Below are 17,219 nucleotides of genomic sequence, written 5' to 3' on the forward strand. Positions count from 1 at the left end.
ATAGATTTCTGTGGTTATTAATGGCTCGTGGACCAGCGTATCCATGACAAGATCATGAACTGATTTCTATCCACTGGAAGTACACACCAAAGCTTTCTATAGCAGGACAGCAAGCAGAGATCTAGAGAACAGTGTGGAATTGATACAGAAAGTATATTAGAAAATTATCAATTATTTGCTGAAAGTGGATAACCCCTTTAAGTACAAACCTAAAGAACCCCAGGAACTGCCTGTATGTCCAAGATGGTCAATGTTCTTGTTTTTAGTTTGATGTTATGACCTGTTTCTATTCTTTGTATATGTTGTATATAGGGTATGAGCAGTAAGGGGCAACGTGATACTTGAGAGATAGTTAAACTGCTTTCAAGTTGTGATCTTTTTGACAACCTTGTATTTGCATTCACAAAGCCCATGACTATAGCACAGCTGCAGATCAGCCATGCGTGCAGTCCTCAAATAGTACATCCATGAATAATGGGTCAACCACATGTTTCTGACAGCTAAGAAGTTTTCCACCCGGCACACACACACTGACAGCCCACTATATGAGTGGCATTCTTCACCGGGTGCCATATTGTTAATATATTTTCTCCTAGAAGCATTGCATCCAGGATGTATACCAGTATTATACTGTGCTATATGGTAAGCTGTTCGATATAATTTATTAAAAAGTGTGTTTGATTTTAGGCAATTTTAGGCACTTTGGCTTTGCCCTTGTTGCACCCTTTTGCATCAGTCAGAGAACATGGCAAAATGTATGTATATACAGTATGATCCCTGTACCACCAGGGGCGCAACAACAGCAATAGCAGCCATAGCGACTGCTATGGGGCCCACAGTGTTAGGGAGCCCTGGTATCCGACTTAACACACTAAAGAATGTTTATGTGTACTATTATATACATATTATGCTTCACATTGTACATAACAATAGTCAGGACCTCGGATAAAAAATGTCAGGTGATTGCAGGTCTAGTATTTCCAGTCCACTCCACCCTCGCCAACTTCTAATATGGTGTCGTAGTGTATCTAGGCCTCTCGGAGATGACATTTCACCTCACAGAGTAAAGTAATGGCCATCGATAAATAAGGCAGATAGGGTTTCCGGGCCTCTCATACATTGCGGCCTAGTCACCAGTACAATTGTTACGACCCCTTTCGTTTCACCATTGATACAACCACCTAAAAAGTTCCATACCGGAGCCATTGTCACCGGCTCTGGAGCCTTATTTGGACACAATTTATGTGTTGAGGTTAATGTATAGAAGGTTTATATGACCTCTGAGCCTTTGAGGCAGCACTATGGCCTAGTTCACCACAATCCACTCTATTAAATTACACCCAATTGTAGAGTAAGAGGAAGGGCCCGGAGGTTCAGTGACCCTTTTCCAGCCTGGAGACATTTGTATTTATCAGCGCCGAGTCATATGGGTTATTGCACTTTGTGAAGTGTTAGTAAATCACTTTCATTATATGTCATCAGTCACCTTCCGTGCGGGTCGACCTCACAGTCTATGAAAAACTCATTTGCAAGCCAATGGGCCTGTCCTTCACTGCCGAAACCTGTGATTTCAGTAGGTAATGCTGGTGCACCGGCTTCACATGATAGGCACATAATGTTACAGTGCACGGGGTATGATTTGCGGTTATACAGATTGACATTTGAAGTAGTTATAGAGTAATATATGGTGTGTGAAGAATAACATATCCAGATATTTATAGATTTATGGAAGAACAGAGTGCAGAGATATTGGATGTATATTTGCTGCATGTTACATGAGGGATATGGTGCATTATTATGAAAGGGCAATTAAAGAAATAGAACGGGGCAGATTTTTCCATAGCAATCAAGATGGGTAAACTAATTTCTGGGAAAGAATGTGATTGGTTGCTTGACAGCTGTGATTGGTAATTGGACAGTGAATCATGAATATTAATTGACACTGGTTCTGTTACCTATATAACAAATTAGAAATTTATTTATACCTTCCTTGTTCGCTATAGATGGGAGAAGAGGTCGACCCATTAATAAGGTATTAGGGCAGTGTCCAGTAGCCCATATCCAGAGGCTGTCTACCTTTGATCATTGCTAATAGGGGTTGCCACATCACAAATATGTATAGTCTTGAAGGATATGTCTTAAATATCCAATGGATGCAGGTCCTTTACCTATGACAAGGATAGGGGTCCTTTGACCCTTGTCCCACTGCCCCTGTTGAGGTAGCCACCTGCAGCTACATCCAAGCAAAAAATATCACATTATGAACTCACTCCTTGGCAACCCTTTCTATCTTGGGTAAAAATAAAAAGAAATCAAGAAATTCTGATAGGTCCAAAATCTTAATCGCCTTAAGAATGTGAGTTTTTCATTCTTTCTCCAACAAGATCATGCGAATACTGCAATGGGGTGAAGGAAACCCTATTCTGGACAATAGTGAAGTTCCCAATGGTGGTTGTCTACCTGACATTTATGGCATAGGATATGGAATTCTCCCAAATTTCCGACATTTGAATACTTGTGTAAACTAATTTCTTACTTCTTAAATAAGACCTTGCTCTACCAAAACTATAGAGCAATAAATTATGTTAAATTCGGCACCCAACATGCTAAGAATGCTGCCAGGTAGGCGGTTGTGGGCTGGAGTAGACAGCCTGGCACCACCTGATGGTGCAGAACCTAATTGTAACTGAACAGAAAGGATTGCCAGGAATGGTGGAGGCAAGAGATATAATTCCAATTGCTCTGGAATAAGTGGAGCAACACCTAAAGGTGCAAAGAGCTGGATTTGGTGGAGATGTTGTAGGGTTCTCTTCAAAATTGACACTTATTTGGGTCTAAGTAGCTAAGGTGAAGGCCGTTGTTCGGTAGGGTCTTCAAACACTTTTTCATTGTAATGCACCAGATTTATATGTAATATATATGTGCACTTACTCTCTCTACTTTTAGCTCAATCGATCTCATACTTTTGAGAGCTCAGGGTGATAATGTAGCTGTGTAAAGGATTTGCATATTTTTTCAGGCATCAGATCTCCTCAGAATTTAAAAATAGGCCTTGACCTCATGTGCCCTCTTCAAAAGCACTACATATTTCTGTGACACACAGAACCATAGGCTCCTCTTTGGAATTGGGGTTCACCCAGTGTCACATACTTTTAATAGCAATGTCCCAGCTTCGAAGTTATGTGACTTAATGCAAAGCCTTCAAAACTTAAGCTTGAAGCTACTGTAGGCTCCTGAATGAAACACTCGTCTCAAATATTTCTCAATATAATGTTGTCTTTCCCTTAATCAGGATCAGTAGCAAATACAAATGCTGGGATTGAGGTGACATCTTCTGTCCAAAAAGTGCCATCCAAGTCTGGACTATGGGTATCCATTGTAGGATCACCATCAAGAGGATCCATTCCTTGGGAGACCATTACTGATCTTCCAATCCAGTGCCAGGATCTCAGTGCCAAGTTATTGTATTCTGGAATTGCCTGTCTACCAGGTTTGTAAAATTTAAATATCTTGTTTTAGACCTAGGAATTGTATTGTGTATAGATAGCTTTACCATACTCAGTAGACGTCCCTCAGGAGTCTCCAACCTGTATGGACCACTGTGTGAATCTCTTGTCTTGACAACTAAATGGGCAACAGTCGACCTTGATGACTTTGTGCACCTCGGGCTTGCCCCGCTTTGTGCCTGAACCTTTGGAAAGGATGATATTTTTATTTTTTTGTGTATTGACTTCACCTTTATGATCTTAGGTAGTCGAGATAAACTGGGCAGAGCCATAATCCAAGTGACCACCGATAGCACAGCATGGGACGCTACATGGTGTTCAGTCAGAGAAGTGGCTCGGCTCTTCCTCTATCTGGTTTCCGTGGCCAGGTGAGATATGACATCTACAACATATTTTTGTAAAACTGTTATCTCTTACTACTACCATTACTATGGTGATTACAGGTGTATGATAGAGAAAATAAAAGGAAGGAAAAGGATAAAAGGAGAAGGGAAATGAGGGAGGGATGAAGGGAAGAAAGTCGATATAGTGAGGTGAGGAAGAAAGGAAGGGAGAGGAAGGGAAGGAGGAAGAATGGGTTTAAGAGAATAAGGTGAGATGATGGAGAAATGACATGGATAAGGTGAGGGATGTATGGAGCAAGGGAAGAGGAAGGAGGATAAGGTGAGGTGAGGGAGGATAAGGTAAAGAAAGGGAGGAAGGGAGGGTGGGAGGGAAGGAAGGAAGTAAGGGGGGGAGGGAGGAAGGAAGGAAGGAAGGAAGGATGGAAGGAAGGAAGGATGGATATGGGGGACGTATGTACGCCCACAGGCTTGCGGCCGTACATACGTCCACCATAGACAGCAATGTCAGCACAGAGCAGTATGATGTTCGTTTAAATGTAGAAGGATAAAGTAAAGTGAGGAAGGAAGTAAGAGACAAAAGGAAGGAAGGATAAAGCGAGTGAGGAAGGAAGATAAAGAGGAAGGAAGTAATGAAGGATTTTAAGATGAGGGAGGAAGAAAGGAGTATAAGGTGAGGTGAGGGAGAAAGGGAAGCAGTATAAAAGGAAGACAGGGATGGAGAAGATGCGAGAATAGTAGCATTTTGTAAGGAAGAAAGGAGGAAAGGGGGGGACAGAGAAAGAAGCAATTCGGAGAGAAGAAAGAGAGAAAACGAAACATTTAGGAAAGAAGAAACGAAAGAGGGACGGTAAAGTAGGAAGGGGGAGAGGGAGGAGGGAGGGATAGGAGAAAGCAATTAGGAAGGAAAGGAGGCAGATATATTTCCTGATAATATAAAATAGCACAATACAAGACTTTATTTGATGGAATTATGTTTTATTTTTTCTTGCAGAAAGGAAATAAAAGACCTTGGCCTGACTATTTTAGTGGATGCCAGAAAGCATCCTCCATCTCCATGTCTACACGCGGCCCTACAATGCGCTCAGGTGAGGCTTTGTACATAGGAGTCATAGGCACCCTGTGTGGTGTATTGCATCTATCCCAAGCCATTAGGGACTACCTTTAACACTAGGTCCAGAACAACATTTTAAAAGCTGCAATATTGGATCAAAGGCACATTTTGCAGATGTGAAGTTGGTCACAGAAATTCTCCATAGATTTTCATCCGGGTTCCTAACTATTTGATCCAGCCTATCTTTTAGGCTATGTCAGTAACAAGGCCGCCATCTTGAGATCCGCCATATTGGATCAAAGGTGGTCACAGAAATTCTCTATAGATTCTGATATAGGTTCCAGTGCTGTAAACCGTAATGTCACATGTCTGCGCTTCACAGGGCATGTGGAATTGTTGCATATTTCCACTTTGAAGACTTTTAAACCACAAGGGACATTGCAAATCTGATTATGGCAATTGATTTCTAAGACAACCCATCTTTTATATTACATGACCACCTTGCCTTTTGAAAAATTGACACAATGATCCAATATAGCATCTTTCAAGATGGCGGCCGTGTTCCAGCTTCAAAGATAGGCCCCTATAACTCATAACTTACTGGGGTATTCAGAAATGTCAGTGTCCTGGAACTATGGACTCTCCCTGTATAATGTGATTTTGTCCATATGAGTCAAGGATAAAGGTAACAGAGGCTGCGCCCGCCTGGTTGGAGACATGTTTTCATCTATGCAACATATTGCAGCAGTATGAATCAGATCACATCACATCTGATGACATTTTATTACGTTGCTTTCCTCCAGCTCATAAGCGGTTAATGTGCAGATATTTGTGACTTAGAGTGCCCATCCCAAAAATGACATTTGAGGATTAATTGTACCATTAGGCAGGAGGGTTCCATAAAGTTTATTAGGTGGTAATAACGGCGGCTGCCTGTGAGAGCGAGACTGCCTTATAATGAGTTTAGGCTGCTCCTATAATCAGTGACTCTAAATATAGAAGATGGAAACACTTATATCCAAACGGCAACCATTAAGTTCCCGCCAATGATAAATGCCGAATAATTATCTTCCTCAGTCAGCCACAAGATGCCACCATGAACACATCTATATATATGGGAGAGCCACATTATACTGGTGAGACCACTGAGGCGCAGGATAGGTGGGAGCGGGGACACTGCAATGAGCTCTTGATTAAAGGGAAAAGATTTCAGCTCTGGAGGAATTGTCTTTTGAACTATCCTTCTCTTTACATTGATGTTCAGTGTACTTTGCTGCAGCAAACATGCACTTTTTCATACATATATTAAGCTGATCAACTCCTCCTGCTCTACAACATGCTGCCTGCAGATAGGACACTATGTACAATCTGTTCAGCACCTCCAGCTCTATAACATGCTGCCTGCAGATAGGACACTATCCATAATCTGCTCACCTTCTCCTGCTCTATAACATGCTGCCTGCAGATAGGACACTATCCATAATCTGCTCACCTTCTCCTGCTCTATAACATGCTGCCTGCAGATAGGACACTGTGTACAATCTGCTCAGCACCTCCAGCTCTATAACATGCTGCCTGCAGATAGGACACTATCCATAATCTGCTCACCTTCTCCTGCTCTATAACATGCTGCCTGCAGATAGGACACTATCCATAATCTGTTCACCTTCTCCTGCTCTATAACATGCTGCCTGCAGATAGGACACTATGTACAATCTGTTTGGCTCTTCCTGCTCTATAACATACTACCTGCAGATCAAACACTAGGTATAATCTGCTTAGTACCTTCTGCTGTATAACATAATGCCTGCATATAAGACACTATGGGGGTCATTTACTAAGGGCCCAATTCGCTTTTTCCCGACGTGTTACCCGAATATTAACGATTTGCGCCGATTGTACCTGAATTGCCCCTGGATTTTGGCGCACGCGATCGGATTGTGGCGCATCGGCGCTGGCATGCACGCGACGGAAATCGGGGGGCGTGGTCGAACGAAAACCCGAAGGATTCGGAAAAACCGCCGCATTTAAAAATCGTAAATGTGTCGCTTGGGAAGCGCTCACCTTCACCTGGTCCAGCTCGGTGTATTCCGGCGCGTTCAGATGATTTTCAGCGCAGCAGCGCCACCTGGTGGACGGCGGAGGAACTACCTTCATAAATCCCGTCCGGACCCGAATCCTGTTCAGAGAACGCGCCACTGGATCGCGAATGGGCCGGGTAAGTAAATCTGCCCCTATAAGTAATCTGCACATCTCCTCCTCCATTACTGCCTGCAGATAGGACACTATGGGGCAGCTTTATCAAGCAGTCTGAAAGTCAGAATATTTCCAGTTGCCCATGGCAACCAATCACAGCTCAGCTTTCATTTCACCAGTGCTCATGAATATTTTAAAGGGGAGCTGTGATTGGTTGCCACGGGCAATTGGAAATATTCTGACTTTCAGACACTTGATAAATCTGCCCCAATGTACAATCTGCACAGCTCCTTCTGCTCTATAACATGCTGCTTGCAGATAGGACACTACGTGCTATCTGCTCAACTCAGCCTGCTTTATAACATGCTGCCAGTAGATAGCATACTATATACAATCTGCTCAGCTTCTGCTGCTTTATTACACACTATTTACAACCTGTTTAACTCTTCCTTGCTCTATATTACACTGCCTACATATAGCACACTTTATACAAGCTGTTCTGTAGTTGTCGCTGCTGTGCTGAAGTCCGCTGGAGTTCACCTCCTCTGTCTCGGTGTATGTGAGTGCTATTTTTGCAATACAATTTTTTTTAAAAATTCCACATTTTTTTCCAAATCCGACGGCCACGCCCCCCGATTTCTGTCGCGTGAAAGCCGGCAAATCAGAAAAATTCGGGAAACCCGCCGGAAAAACGCGATTCGGACCCTTAGTAAATTATGTACAATCTGCTCAGCTGTTCCTGATCTATTACATTCCAACTGCTGATATGTGCAATCTGCCAACCCCTCCTGCTCTGTAACATTCTGCCTACATATAGGAAACTATGTAGATCTGCTCGGCCTCTGCTGCTCTATAATATACTGCCTGCAAATGGGATACAATGTACAATCTGGTTAGCACTATTAGTGGTCCCTGTAAGAAGCCATCCCTTAGACTTACCAGCTCGTCTTATGTTACTCTTTTTGCATTACTTGGTGCATTACAGAGCAATACAAGTGAGTTTGCCATTGACCCAATTGCTCACATTAGTTGTGTTCTAGAAAGGGAAGGAATATCCACTAATGAGCGAGACTCCCTATTATTAAGGTAAAGAGGATTTTATTGAGGAAGACTACTTTTAATTGCAAACAGGGGCTTTCAATGACTTGCCACAGTGCAGTTAGCTGATCCTAGAGACAATTGTGATGGGTAATTACTGCCTAATAATTCCATCAGCTGAGACCATTGTCTGCCTCATTGACTGATTCACAGACTATTCTCTCTATTCCTATAGCATGAATTAAGAGGGGATTATTCTGTAGGATCAGGATCTTAAGGATATTTGTTTCTATTTAATATTCACATGATAAGATGCCTACTGTGTCATGTCTGTAGAAATCTTGAATACAGCAATAACACCATTACCATATATGTCATATAGGGGGCAATGATTTCACTCCATCCGCCTCCTGTTTTATACAAGGGATATCCCTGGACATTTAAAAGCACCGTAGAGCAGAACCCCATGGGTCCTCCATTGGCCTATCCATCTCTTCAAAGATGTGTCCTCCATGGGTCTTACCATCTCCTCAAAGATGGGTCCTCCAATGGCCTGTCCAAGTCTTTAAAGATGAGTCTTCCATGGGTCATTCCATTTCTTCAAAGATGGGTTCTCCAATGGCCTGTCCATGGCTTAAAAGATGGGTCTTCCATAGACCATTCCATTTCTTCAAAGATGGGTCCTCCATGGGCCTGTCCATGTCTTCAGAGATGGGCCCTTTATGGGAGTATCAGTGGTCTTCTATCTCTTCAAAGATAAGATCCATAGATTCTAACACAGACAGGCTCAAAGCTAACAAACCGGTGACACTCACTCATGTTCACCTACTGGTCCTGTGCCAGTACAATCTCTGTATTCTGGCTTCTAAATAGACAATCAACCAGCTAAGTCCATGTCAATACATTCAACATTGGAGACCAGAACTGGCGGTTAAACAGGGAAAGTGGTATTGGGTAATAGTAAGTTGCGTGTTTTAATTACATTCTAAGCTTTTAGAAATTTGAAGATGCTGCCCCTATAAGTTGAATCAAAGCACAATGTATATTTAATGTACATTTCTGTCTCCTTTCACTCTTCAGGCTTCTTCTTCTGGTTCCATCCAGAGCACTGTCATTCTTGTAGAGAAGGAAACTGCACCACAACTGGACCGGATGCCTGGACTACAGGTAAGCCTGAATTGTGCATCCCTTCAATACTTGTACAATCAACTGAAGCTAATTAATTGGAACTTAGCTGCAAAGCCCATGGACAAGGGACAAACCCCATGGACAACAGTGGGGTCATTTCTGATATAAAACATTATTTTTAGTAATTCATCTAACCCCTTTAAATTAATATATATACAAATTAATTTGTTTTTTACTGTACTCTGACCCTGTTTCTACTATTTCAACCATAGGTGGAAGTCCTAACTTCCTTGAAATCTCTGGGTAGATATGTGGACATTGGCCAGCTGACCTGGGACCTTGGAGGCACCTACCCATACTGTCACAGCGAGTGGGTCCAATTTTATCAGGTGCCACTACCTGCTAACAATAAATACAGTTCATATCTTTCTATTCTAGTATCTTCCATCAAGTCTTATGTCTTGACTTCTCCTCTGAGTTGCTCTTCTGTGTATGTCAAGAACTTTGATAAGTACAACGGCTGTCAGGGATGCCATTGTTCTGCCGGTTTTACATGATCTGCAGTTCATGTTCCCAATTCTCAGTAGCCGTACTAGCCTCTGTGTGATGTTACATAAGCACAAATGTTGTAGAAGGAGATATACAAGTATATTGGTAGAGTTTTATAATAATGAGGGAAACCTACTGCCCGATGATAACTTGGAAAAACTGGTCATTATATGAAGTTGGAGCCGTCGAGGGATGGGATACATTAGGGATCAAGTGAAGAGTCAGTTCTTGAAGTTGTATTGCAAGCAGGAAAATGGGCAAACAAAGGGATTGGAATGACTTTTAGATGAGCCAAATTATGATGGCCAATCATAGGTCTTATGGGATGATCTAGTGTGCCCCAGTCAAAGGAAAGATATTTGATGTACCAGGGACTACTTAGTATGTTTGAGCCAAGAGAAGGGTAACCATGCCTGCCAAACATGGACCATTAAACATAGGAGCATCCAGGTCTAAATAATTAAATCAGCCCCCAAAAGTAACTGCCCCCTTCTGGTTTAGGAGCAGGGATAGAGCAGATCAGGGTCGTTCCAATGATCCAACACAATTTCTAGAAGACACTACAAAAGAATTTGACATGGGCTTAAGGCTGTCCTGATACTTTTACATTCTATTAATTCTGTCAATGATCAATCATTTCCCTTTACTTCCTTATTTCAGAAACTTGATGCATTCTCAGCAGACCTCCGAAAATCCTCTGACTTACTGCAGCACGCCATTCAAGAACTGGACGAAGGTAGCGCTCTGCAGGATTCAAAGGTAGGATCATGTCCCCATAAATTCTGCTGTTCTTGTAGAATTTCCATATTTGCTGAACAAAAATTTCATTATATTTCTTCATAGGAAGCCGAGGAGAAAATGGGTCAATACCGGGAGCTGATGAAGGTGGTTTTAAGTGACTCTCGTTTAGTCTCCTTACAGCGGGATGGAGGGACAACATTGGCCAGACTACGCAAAGAGGCAACTCGCTTCTACTGCTCTCAGGATGTCAGGTAATGTGAAATTAGCCATACCAGTGTATAGCTAAACAATGGGGGATACATATTAATACTGAAGTTAGACAGGGCACAAGACTAGACTAAAATTATACTAAATAGTAAATTTGCTGTAGATTAGAGGGGCATTTGTAAGAATCCTGGAAAACTTCCTTGAGGCTGGGGCAGAAATCAAGAGGTAAAAAAAGTTTACTTACCCACCTGGGGGTCAGAAGAGTGTCAAGGCCAATCAGTAGCCATGGGGTATCACTTCCTTTACTTTCCATTAGACCAGAAGACCATTGCAACATTGGTAACCAGAAGCTAGACAGGGAACCCCCAGAGGCTTTCCAAAATTCCTGGAAACCCCCTTTAAGACTGTCTAGTCTAATTTTGTACCTGTTTCTAGTTGTCTTAGCTTCATGCCAAAAAATAAAACAAATTTTGGTGCATTTTTGGAGCAAGGCAGTGCAACATAGGCCACACCCACTTTTAAAGATGCCACACCCCTTTCCAGGTAAACCATATATTTTCATATTACTATTTAAATCCTTTAAAGTTTCTAAAATGCTAAATATAGCACAAATCAGAGTTTTGTATTGCCACTGCCTCATGTATCATGAAAAGGTTTTTGTATGACCAAAGGGGCCCTGATTTGGAAAAAAAATTCCTTCCATGGATGTTTATGGAGATAGAAATAATTAATACAGTCTCTAAGAACATAAAGAACTTATGTTTCAGCAACCAGGGAATGACAGTGGACATGCATACATTACTGAGAATGAGATGACTCTGCTGACACTTCTAAATCTACACAACACAAATGGCAAGTGATCTTAATACGAGTGCCATAGAAAACACGCAAACTAAAACAATTTTTTTATTTTAAAAGTCACATAAAAATGTAAAATATATAATTTCAAATATTTACGTCATGTTTTATTTATTAATTATCTTTAAGAATAGTCTTATCAAAACTGTAACTGACTCTATCATCAGAGTTCATAAAAGCATGAAGGGTTTTGGAAGACCTGCAGGTTGGAGAGCACCGGCATAGATTAATATGTTAAACACCTACTACTGTTTGATGCTCTTAACACCATAAGGAAGAAGCAGAGAGTGATAGTTACAGACTGAGAAAATGATAAGTCACAGGTGTCTCACAGTGTGCGTCTATGGAAAATAGTTACTGTACATTCTGGAGATGTGAAAAGGAAAGTGTAATGTGCTGCCACATAATACAGTGAATCAAGAGGAGATGTGGACCCTTGGACTGAGTCCATAAATCAATAGATATATACAAAAAAGGCCAATAGGCCTCACTAGGACTCATTAGCCATACTCTAGCCCCGGCACCCCTGAGGACGCCACTAATGTGGCGAAACATGTCGGGGGGGCGTTAGTGTGGATAATTTTTAACTAGCAGATAAAGTGTGTGTGTGGATTCCTAAGGCATGAATATTAGTGAGGAAGCATCTAGCAATGAGCGCAGAAATGAGACCAGTCTGGGATCTCTAATACCTTTATAGAGGAGTAGTTCGACTGGTAGTGAACACTAACTGCCAGCGATACGCTCACTAGCTCCAAACGACACAGTGAATTTACTATGCAGAGGCGCCTGTAGAAAGTAATTTGAGAGTCACTGTATGTGTGTGATGACTCCATTCAATCGATAATTGACGTGTGTCTAAGACTATACATGAGAGGAAAACGACACTGTATCCATTACAGAATTAGGAACTTGCAACATTGTAGCTCTCATCAATTATACACACAATAATAAAAGACCATTGAGCCAACAACACGATAGTGACATCTAGTGGTGCCTCTGGGTATACAGTGAGATCCCAAAGAGTCTCCAAGACAAACCTCCTCCTTCCATAGAATACCACACATCAAAGTCTCTACGATGATCTGCGAAATTTTATAATTTAGTTAGGATTTGTTCATAATAAAACTCACCAAGTATTTAAATATTTTTAAACAGTATTTCAATAAAAGTAAAGTTTTATGACTAATGAGTCCTAGTGAGGCCTATTGGCCTTTTTTGTATATAGCCACATAATACAGCACCCGCTTACAGGTCCTGTCTAGCTAATAGGGCAAAATATGTCATACTGGACTACAAAAGTGTTTGTCATTGGGCCAGGGCTCATCAAGATCCATTCTACGAAATTCCCAGGAGTCATTGGGGGACATTTATCTTAGTTTTTTTTCTTTGATGTATAATTGATACTATTGGCAAGTCTTCCTTGTACCTTATGTATGACCATGTCTTTTTTTGTGACGCATGTTTCCTTTTTCTGTCCTATTAACTGCAACTTTTTTTGAGACCTTTTTGTTGCAAATGAACCTGGACACAAGTTATGTGAGTGGTTAATGTACAGGAGTGGACACTACTGCAAATTTAGGATTTGAGGCCGTAGTGTGCACTTTTAAAGCACTCTAGTCACACCCCGGGGAGATTACAACATATGAGATTGGGCAGCATGGTGGCTTAGTGGTTAAAATTACAGCCTTGCAGTGCTGGGGTCCTGGGTTCAAGTCTCATCAAGGTCAACATCCATTCTCTCAGCGTTTGCGTGGGTTTCCTCCCACACTCCAAAACATACTGGTAGGGTGATCAGATTGTGAGCCCCATCGGGGACCGTGACTGATTTCCCAAGCTCTGTGCAGCGCTGCGTAGTCTGTGTGCTCTATATAAATAAAGGAATTATTATTAATTATTATAGATTGCGGTCACATGTGGCATTTGTGATGTGTTTTTCAAAGCATTGCAGAAATGAAAGCGTTTTAGATGTTACCATTTGTTTGGTTGGTTTGAAAGCGTTTTTCTTCATTCTTGGAAGTGTAAGCAGCTGTATTATCATTTTCACCGATGCTTACACTTCAAGCAATGAAGAAAAAACACTTTCAGGTTGGTAAGGATATTGTTTTCCTCCATGCCATCATTATGTGGTTGAACTCCTACTTGGCTTCTCCGACTCCCCTCTCACAGCATGAGACTCACAGGAACAATTAGGGAGACAAACTCCTGCAGTTTTCTGCCCCCCCCCCCCTTCCTCCTGTAGAAGGATTTTTGAACATTAGAAGTCCAGCAGCACCAAAAAGCATGAAAAAAACTGTGGGTGCAGATCCCAAAATACTGGTCTTGACACACCAGACAATAATAATCCAATCCTTAATAGGGTCTGAAACATTGCACTTGGGCTAATAAAGCACCCATCCGTTTGTTCACATTCAATTTGGAGTGCAGTCTCTTTTCTTTTTGGCATATATATATAGATGTATACTTTTATGTCAGAAAATAATTCAGAATATTGATATATATATATATATATATATATATATATATATATATATATATATATCAGTACTAAACATATCAGAAAATAACTTTGACTGCATTCTCCACCCATTTCTAAAGGTTCCTCCCCACAGCTTATGGAATCTGACTCAGCAAAGCAGATCTAAGCTCCTTAGAATCAATACAGACCATTAGAGATGAGCAAATCATTTGCCCAATTTTTAAATAAGATTTCATTTGGGTCCAAGACGATGTTGCTTTAATTGCTGTGGAAATTGGTATTTAACCCCCTCTAGTCCTAAAAACCAGCCTAACGGACGAGTTGGAATCGGACATTATTGGAAATGGAGTCCTTTGAAGTTGAGGGACATTTTAACTGATCCATTAGACCAGGAGTAGGGAACCTATGGCTCGGGAGCCAGATGTGGCTCCTTTGATGGCTACTGGGGACATGTGCTGTGGCTACCTATCTCTTGAGGGTCATGTGCTAAGACTACCTGTCTCTTGGAGATCCTGTGCTGTGGCTACCTATCTGTTGGGGGGTCCTGTGCTGCAGCTACCTATCTACTCGGGGGCATGTGTTGTGGCTATCTATCTCTTGGGGGTCATGTCCAGGGGCTACCTATCTACTGGGGGGCATGTGCTGTAGCTACCCATCTACTGAGGGGCATGTGCATATTGCACGGCTCTCAAGGAATTACGTTTTAAAACATGTTGCGTTCATGGCTCTCCCAGCCAAAAAGGTTCCTGACCCCTGCATTAGACTTTGGTTATTATCATACAGTATGTTACAGATTTGTCCAAAGCCAAAAATTTGCTTGATTCGGTGCTCGATTGGCAGATTTGTAGCGAGTCTACAAATGAATTCGCTTATTTCTCCAGACCATACCAGAATGAAATGTAGATATAAATATGTTCCGCTCCATCTCCACTTGGTGGCACTGCGGTACAGCTGTGTTAGGTCATTGGGATAAGCCAAGCTTGTTCTCACCGGGGAGTGATAGGTGTTAAATACTGCTCATTACATGTCCTCAGAATCCTCCGCTCTTGTCAACAAGCAGAAAGGCCTGTAGGAGCTCACACGTAAAATTTCTCTCCAGACAGTGGCTTGCCTGGGTCAGCAGTTGAGAATTTAGAAAAATAATGACATTTAGGATTAACCATTGAAGCTTAGGTTAATAGTCGTAGGTCCATATTGAGCTCCATCTGTACATCAGATGTGTATATTAAGCACATTAGGTATCAATTACTAAAGTTACTAAAAACTTTACTTGTGTGATAAGGAAAGCATGTCTTCCATTGTTACTTTCCGACCAAAGAGAATAGGTCAGCTGAAAGGACCCCAAGTATTGAGCCATAGTGAGCATTAGGCCTAGAAATGGTGCCCAGATCAGGCAAAGGGTCCAGTACTTCCTTCAGACTGGATTCTATACAAAAGAAACCCCCAGGAATAAATTACTAATAACGATTTTATTTAGCCCTACAGCCACTAACCTGTTTTGGGCCAAGGTGTCCAAGCATGATTTGTCAGATTTCACCTTATCCTTTCAAAAATCATACTTTTCACAATTTGAAGTTTATAACAGCATGTAATGTCAATCAGCTGCCTCTAAAGCCAGCAGGATCTTGTCATGTATCAGAAGTGGTCTGGACTCTCGAGATAGGGATGTAATATTACCCCTGTACATTGGTTCGGCCTCACCTGGAATATGCTGTCCAATTCTGGGCACCAGTCCATAAAAAGGAGGCCCTGGAGATGGAGAGGGTTCAACGAAGGGTTTTGGAGGGTCTCAGCTATGAGGATAGATTAAACTTAATATTAGAAATTTAAATTTTATTTAGTCTTGAAAAACAGACAACTAAAAGAGGACATGATTCATTTATGTAAATATATGAATGGTTCATACAAATAATATGGTGGAAAGTTGCTCCAGGTTTAATCAAATCAATAGACAAGGGGCACTGTCTGCATCTGGAGAAAACAAGGTCTAATCACCATTAGGTGACAGGGCTTTTTTACTATAACTGTAAATCTGTGGAATAGCCTGCCTCAGGTGCTCGTCACAGTAGGGAAAGCAGTGAGCTTCAAAAAGGTCCTAGATGCCTTTTACATTGCTGTATAATGTCCCCCATGCTGCTTCCGAAAGTGAATTAAAATGAGGTATAGAAGCAGAAGCTCCGTTTAATTATGTGATGTATATGAGAGTCTTGATCCCAGCTAGTCTTCAAGCCTTCCCACAATTAGTGATATAACTGGCAGACGAAATTGCTGTGGTAAAATGCAACTTACCAGATATTCTGCACATGGGACACAGATTGTGACAGAAGGGGTTAAGAAACCATACTGTAAAATGGGGGGCTGTTGTCGGATCTGCAAAGTTGAAAAGAAGTTCTAAGATTAAGCATTGTTAATAAACTGACGAACACGTTTCTCTGGGTATTGACTCTCATACACACAATCTAAAGTAAGTGGAATGACTACACCCCCACAAAACACTAAAATGCAGCATAAAATTCTCCATACAGACGTCTATGGTGGTTTACAAGCCTGGCAAACGTACAGTATTCATGAGCCATTGAGAAGAAGAATCCATAAAATTCTATATTATGTACTTAAAAGGGATAATAAAACAAGACAGGAGTCCTTGGATCTAAAGAAAGGACAATTAGGCAAATCAATGCAGATCACAACATTCGCATTAAAGGTCGCTGTATTGTTTTATGCAGAGAAAGATGGTGCCTGCTGGGTAATGGTAGTGAGACGCTGCAGATAAATGCAGAGGGTACTGGGAGTCCATAAATACTGGCGAAATAACCAAAGACTAAATTTATTAAGCAAATATAGTAAGGGTTAGGGTTAGGTGTTCCCAGGGTCCATGTGCACGTGAATAGAATCCATATAAATGGGTCGGTACATACAGCTGCCGGCTTAGGTTACGGAGGACATAGAGCGGCATTGTAACACATTAAAGGGGAACTCAACTGGTATAGAAGCCTTGCAGCACATTTATCCATCATGTATTATAGTTCTCTCATTCACTCTCATTCTCTCAACTCTAATGGTCAATATTTATTACATGTCACAAATACATGATAGATGGAAGCAGTGTCGGACTGGGTTTCCTT

At 41.5% G+C, this 17,219-nt stretch overlaps 1 protein-coding gene across 3 annotated transcripts in view; it reads left to right on the forward strand.

Annotated features, from left to right (window-relative positions):
- Positions 1-17,219, forward strand: part of KIAA1755 (KIAA1755 ortholog) — a 58,672-nt gene that overhangs the window by 24,155 nt on the left and 17,298 nt on the right. For all 3 annotated transcript variants that reach the window (XM_072112077.1, XM_072112076.1, XM_072112075.1), the window contains 7 exons: positions 3,293-3,490; positions 3,751-3,874; positions 4,842-4,935; positions 9,216-9,302; positions 9,536-9,652; positions 10,473-10,571; positions 10,656-10,804. In XM_072112077.1, the coding sequence (XP_071968178.1) occupies positions 3,293-3,490; positions 3,751-3,874; positions 4,842-4,935; positions 9,216-9,302; positions 9,536-9,652; positions 10,473-10,571; positions 10,656-10,804 (868 nt within the window). The remainder of the gene's footprint in view (positions 1-3,292; positions 3,491-3,750; positions 3,875-4,841; positions 4,936-9,215; positions 9,303-9,535; positions 9,653-10,472; positions 10,572-10,655; positions 10,805-17,219) is intronic.

The sequence above is a fragment of the Engystomops pustulosus genome, chromosome 6 (assembly GCF_040894005.1).
Source record: "Engystomops pustulosus chromosome 6, aEngPut4.maternal, whole genome shotgun sequence".
In the NCBI taxonomy this organism is placed as follows: domain Eukaryota; kingdom Metazoa; phylum Chordata; class Amphibia; order Anura; family Leptodactylidae; genus Engystomops; species Engystomops pustulosus.